The following is a 6290-nucleotide window of genomic DNA, read 5'->3' as shown; positions in this document are numbered from 1 at the left end:
TCTTGTTCCTGTCTTAGAGGAAATGCTTTCAGTTTCTCACCTTTGAGAATGATGTTTGCTGTGGGTCTGTCATATACAGCCTTTATTATGTTGAAGTTGTTTCCCTCTATGCCCACTTTCTGGAGAGTTTTTATCATAAATGGGTGTTGAATTTTGTCAAAAGCTTTTTCTGTATCTATTGAGATGATCATATGGTTTTTATTCTTTGTTAATATGGTGTATCACATTGATTGATTTGCATATATTGAAGAAGCCTTGCATTACTGGGATAAACTCCACTTGATCATGGTGTATGATCCTTTTAATGTGTTGTTGAATTCTGTTTGCTAATATTTTGTTTAGGATTTTTGCATCTATATTCATCAGTGATTTTAGTCTGTAATTTTTTTTTCTAGTATCTTTGTCTGGTTTTCATATCAGGGTGATGGTGGCCTCATAGAATGAGTTTGGGAGTGTTCCTTCCTCTGCAAGTTTTTGGAAGAGTTTGAGAAGGATGGGTGTTAGGTCTTCTCTAAATGTTTGATAGAATTCACCTGTGAAGCCATCTGGTCCTGGACTTTTGTTTGTTGAAAGATTTTTAATCACAGTTTCAATTTCATTACTTGTGATTGGTGTGTTCATATTTTCTATTTCTTCCTGGTTCAGTCTTGGAAGGTTATACCTGTCTAAAAATGTGTCCATTTCTTCCAGGTTGTCCATTTTATTGACAAAGAGTTGCTTTTAGTAGTCTCCTATGATGTTTTGTATTTCTGCGGTGTCCACTGTAACTTCTCCTTCTTCATTTCTAATTTCACTGATTTGAGTTCTCTCCCTCTTTTTCTTGATGAGTCTGGAATCAATTTTACCTTCTCAAAGAATCAGCCTTTAGTTTTATTGATCTTTGCTACTATTTTCTTTGTTTCTATTTCACTTATTTATGCTCTGATCTTTATGACTTCTTTCCTTTTACTAACATTGGGTTTTGTTTGTTCTTCTTTCTCTAGTTCCTTTAGGTGTAAGGTTAGATTGTTTATTTGAGATTTTTCTTGTTTCTTGAGGTACGATTGTATTGCTATAAACTTCCCTCTTAGAACTGCTTTTGCTGCATCCCATAGGTTTTGGATCGTCGTGTTTTCATTGTCATTTGTCTCTAGGTATTTTCTGATTTCCTCTTTGATTTCCTCAGTGATCTCTTGTTTATTTAGTAACGTATCATTTAGCAGCGATATGTTTGTGATTTTTACATTTTTTTCCCTATAGTTTATTTCTAATCTCATAGTGTTGTGGTCAGAAAAAGATGCTGGATATGATTTCAATTTTCTTAAATTTACCAAGGCTTGATTTGTGACCCAAGATGTGTGCCCTTAACAAGAAAATGTAATCTGATCTTTTTGGGTGGCATGTCCTATAAATATGAATTGAATCTATCTGTTCTACTGTGTCATTTAAAGCTTGTGTTTCCTTATTACTTTTCTGTCTGGATGATCTGTCATTTGGTGTAAGTGAGGTGTTAAATTCCCCAACTATTATTATGTTACTGTTGATTTCCTCTTTTATAGCTGTTAGCATTTACCTTATGTATTGAGGTGCTCCTATGTTGGGTGCATCGATATTTACAATTGTTGTATCTTCTTCTTGGTTTGATCCCTTGATCATTATGTAGTGTCCTTCCTTGTCTCTTGTAACATTGTTTAGTTTAAAGTCTATTTTATCTGATATGAGTATTGCTACTCCAGCTTTCTTTTGATTTTCATTTGCATGAAATATCTTTTTCCATCCTCTCACTTTCAGTCTGTATGTGTCCCTAGGTCTGAAGTCAGTTTATAGACAGCTTATACATGGCTGTTTTTTTGTATCCATTCAGTGACCCTGTTATCTTTTGGTTGGAGCATTTAATCCATTCACATTTAAGGTAATTATTGATATGTATGTTCCTATTACCATTTTGCTAATTGTTTTTGGTTTGTTTTTGTAGGTCCTTTCCTTGTCTTGTGTTTCCCACTCAGAGAAGTTCCTTTAGCATTTGTTGTAGAGCTGGTTTGGTGGTGCTGAATTCTCTTAGCTTTTGTTTGTCTGTAAAGCTTTTGATTTCTCTGTCAAATCTGAATGAGATCCTTGCTGGGTAGAGTAACCTTGGTTGTAGGTTCTTCCCTTTCATCACTTTAAATATATCATGCCACTCCCTTCTGGCTTGTAGAGTTTCTGCTGAGAAATCCACTGTTAACCTTATGGGAGTTCCCTTGTATGTTATCTGTTGTTTTTCCCTTGTCACTTTTAATAATTTTTCTTTGTCTTTAATTTTTGTCAATTTGATTACTATGTGTTTCAGCATGTTTCTCCTTGGGTTTATACTGCCTGGAACTCTCTACGCTTCCTGGACTTGGGTGGCTACTTCCTTTCCCATGTTAGGGAAGTTTTTGACCATAATCTCTTCAAATATTTTCTTGGTCCTTTCTCTCTTCTCCTTCTGGGACCCCTATAATGTTAATGTTGGTGTGTCTAATGTTGTCCCTGAGGTCTCTTAGGCTGTCTTCATTTCTTTTCATTCTTTTTTTTTTTTCAATCCACAAGCATTTATTTACAATTCTGAAAACTTCCACATAATTAAAAATGGGACAGGGCTTCCCTGGTGGTGCAGTGGTTGAGAGTCCGCCTGCCGATGCAGGGGACACGGTTCGTGCCCCGGTCCGGGAAGATCCCACATGCCACGGAGCGGCTAGGCCCGTGAGCCATGGCCACTTTGCCTGCGCGTCTGGAGCCTGTGCTCCACAATGGGAGAGGCCACAACAGTGAGAGGCCCGCATATCGCAAAAAAAAAAAAAAAGCGACAATAGTAGTAAATTACTATTTGGATAAAGAAAAGATACAAGTTAGCACAACACAGTTTACAAACTTACAATTAGGCACATTCAATTTGGTGCTAAATCATAAAATATTCTTTTGCAATTATGAAAAATATCCAATAGGCAGATAATGGCCAAAAAGTACAAATGATACAAATATCTATAGACATGACAATGTACAAATTGTGACATAAATCTATCAGAAACTAGAAAATCTATGTTGGTCTTATAATTCCAGCTTGCTAAAAGATACAGGCTTTGGGTGGAAACAGAAAAAAATGCCAGACCTGGCCATAACAGAGTTTCCAGAAAGTATGGGCACTAGCAAAGAGTAGGCCTCTGGATGGGAGTGGGTCCAACATGAGATAAAACAATGCCTTAATGGGTATGTAGTATGCTGGGATGGAAAATATAGGAACAAGGGATATTTGGAGAATCATACAGCTAAGTATTTGACACTAACAAAATCTACCAGTATCTGATAGGGCCTCAGGTACCATGCAAGGGTTTGAGGGATTCCAGTATTTAATTAAATCAAAATGTGACAATGGGAAGAATTAAGGACAGCCTCAGGGGTAGATGAACTGGGTATGTTACACCAAGACATGTCTCAGTTGATTTGTTGGGTTCAAAATGCAGGAAGTGGATATATGGGACAAGACAATACCCTAACAATAAGAATAAAGGTTTAGGGGCTTCCCTGGTGGTGCAGTGGTTGAGAGTCCTCCTGCCGATGCAGGGGACACGGGTTCATGCCCCGGTCCGGGAAGATCCCACATGCCATGGAGCGGCTCGGCCCGTGAGCCATGGCCACTGAGCCTGCGCATCCAGAGCCTGTGCTCCGCTACGGGAGAGGCCACAACAGTGAGAGGCCCGCGTACCACAAAACAAAAGAATAAAGGTTTAGGTCAGGATAGGGCTTGATGTTCCTAAGTGTTGAAATAGAGCTCTTTAGTTTCTTCCTCCTACATGTAAGATTCTTTCATAGGTAAAGATGATGCTGAGCCTGCAACCTAAAGTTAAATGGCTGGAACTAGGGAGAGAAAATAAGTTGCATAGGCTCGGAAGCAGGAAAACCCTAACTAAGGGTTTGCCTAAATAGAATTGAATGTTGGAACTGAATATTTTAATATATAAACATTTTACTGATACCAAAATCTGTCTTACCACACTTCCCCCAATCTCACACCACCCACCCTAACCTGCAGCAGCTATGGGTCCCTTGATTTCCATGGAAATATAGAGAAAAGAGACACTGATCTGGCTTGCAGGTATTTGGTAAGTTGTTAGCCTCACATCACATACTAGTATCATGTAAGTAGGCCATCTGAAATATGAAGCTTAGGGGAAAAACCTTGAAGAAAACTTAAAAGCTTAAGCCACATCTCTATACTACAACACCTTTCACAATCTCTTCTCAGATAAGCATCATCCCCATCAGTGAAAAAACTCGTATCTCATAATAGGAAAAACAGGCCTAAAAATTAAATGTGTGTCTTTGGAGGTCCCATCTATGGAATATCTTCCTGGTACTAGAAAAGTCCTCAGAAAGATCAATCTTTGCACCCCCGAAAGCTTACCACCAAGGAAAATGACTAGATCCATAGATTTCCTCCCTCAAACCAGCTTACCTCACATATAAATCATTAGCAACTCAGCCCTTACTCACATTATCACAGTCACAAGAGTGGTTAGGGAGCAAAGCACTAACCAGGGGAACTAAAACAGAGGCAATCCAGGCCAAGTTGGGCTGATGGCAGATATCTGCTCCTTACTCTTGGGTGCATAATGCTACTCACCACAATGCCTTTTTCACAGACCCTTTTTAAAGTTTCTCCACAAAACCAACAGGTCAAGTTAGTTCATGATGCTTCAAGATAAACAATCGTCAACAGAAAAACATGCAATATGTCTTACAATGTTGGAGTCCTTAAAAATATGACAAGGAAATAACCATGTAGATAAAACCAGAGCAAAAATCTGTATTCTACAAACATACCAGTGAATGCTATTAATAAGGTAATATGACATAAAACAAAATGAAAAATATATGTAAGACTGTTCTCTTTAGTGTACAGAATTCATGGCAGTTGCTGCACTATCTAGCTACTTAAATATATCTATAACTATCTGTTCTGGTAATACAAAATGAGGCCAAAGTGTGTCAACTTGTTTCCCACAGTAACCAAAAAATCTACATGAATCTCTTTTCTCCTGTGCCCTTTCACCTTATCTGCTCCCAATTCTCCATGAATGTCCTCTTCTTTCTCTAATTATTCTCTTCTTCATTTTGCTTGGTCTTGCACACAAGCATGCAAGACAGAGAATCCTAGAGGTCCAAGATTCTAGAGTGGCTGCTTGCAAGGGCGAGGAGATTACAGTAACTGCCACACTGTATATACTTCTGTGCAAAGAAAAAGGGACAGTATTCAGAATGTCTCTCACATATAAAAGAGCTGGATGGCAGGATACCTGTGTGGCCCAAGGAACTAGAGGTAACAAAGTATGGGCAAAAGAATTGCAACCAAAGGCTGGAAGAGGAAAGGTCTGCAACCAACTCTGTCTCCTAGCTGTCTGGTATTTGCTTCCAATGGGCAGAGTCTATTTTGTGAAGCATCAAGCACTGAAAAGAAGACTCCTGCTGCTGGAAGTTGACAGAAAGTAACATCCATGAGGGTAAGAATGCAAGATCAAGGCTTGTCCTGCAGATGAGGTAGCCAGTCCTGTTTAAACCGTGGGTACAGTGGACACCAATAAGTCTGTCATTATCTTTATTTTCTTTCAAAAACCCATTAACAGCACATTGGAATTTAAAAATAGTGTCATCACCTGGCATCTGATGCCCAATTGTACAAATTCTTAAATAAGGAATAGTTTCTGGTAAGTCCTCTGGCTTATAATTGGGGCAAGTATATGTTAAGTCAATAATCAGCCCAAGTTCTTCATTCTGTTCTTGGATTTTGTTTAAAAAGATACAAGGGGGAAAACATTCTTCTGGAGCAAGATTCTTTTCAAAACTCTTTTTTAAAGGAACTTTGAAAGCAATGAAACGAGTCCCAGGCATCCGCTGTCCAACTGGGAGATAGTCTTTCCACCTTTCCAGGATGTGCTTTCCACCCTTCCTCTTAGCCGACGAACATCCAGAAAATCCGTGACCCTGACCACAGCGCTCGCGGGCATGATGCCACTGGCTCATGTGACCCCCAAGATGCCGCCCACCCAATGCCAAGAGTGCCAAAGTCACCAACCCAGCGCCCCTGGTGCCAGAACAAGGCCCCAAAACACAGGCGCCTAGGCACAAGCCCACGCAGCTCACGGACCTCCTTCTACTGCCTCTTTTCATTCTTTATTCTGTTCCACAGCCGTGAATTCCACCATTCTGTCTTCCAGGTCACTTATCCATTCTTCTGACTCAGTTATTCTGCTATTGGTTCCTTCTAGTGTAGTTTTCATTTCAGTTATTGTATT

The 6290-nt window shown here is 39.3% G+C and overlaps 1 protein-coding gene across 1 annotated transcript; it reads right to left on the bottom strand.

Annotated features, from left to right (window-relative positions):
- Positions 1-5388: 5388 nt before the first annotated feature.
- On the bottom strand, positions 5389-6018 carry LOC132427681 (RNA/RNP complex-1-interacting phosphatase-like). Its single transcript, XM_060015351.1, has one exon. The coding sequence runs from the start codon at positions 6016-6018 to the stop codon at positions 5389-5391; it is 630 nt and encodes a 209-aa protein (XP_059871334.1).
- Between the last annotated feature and the right edge of the window lie 272 nt (positions 6019-6290).

The sequence above is a fragment of the Delphinus delphis genome, chromosome 6, assembly GCF_949987515.2.
Source record: "Delphinus delphis chromosome 6, mDelDel1.2, whole genome shotgun sequence".
NCBI classification, from domain to species: domain Eukaryota; kingdom Metazoa; phylum Chordata; class Mammalia; order Artiodactyla; family Delphinidae; genus Delphinus; species Delphinus delphis.
Note: the sequence above shows the minus strand (reverse complement) of the source record. Positions and strands in the feature narration are given on the sequence as shown.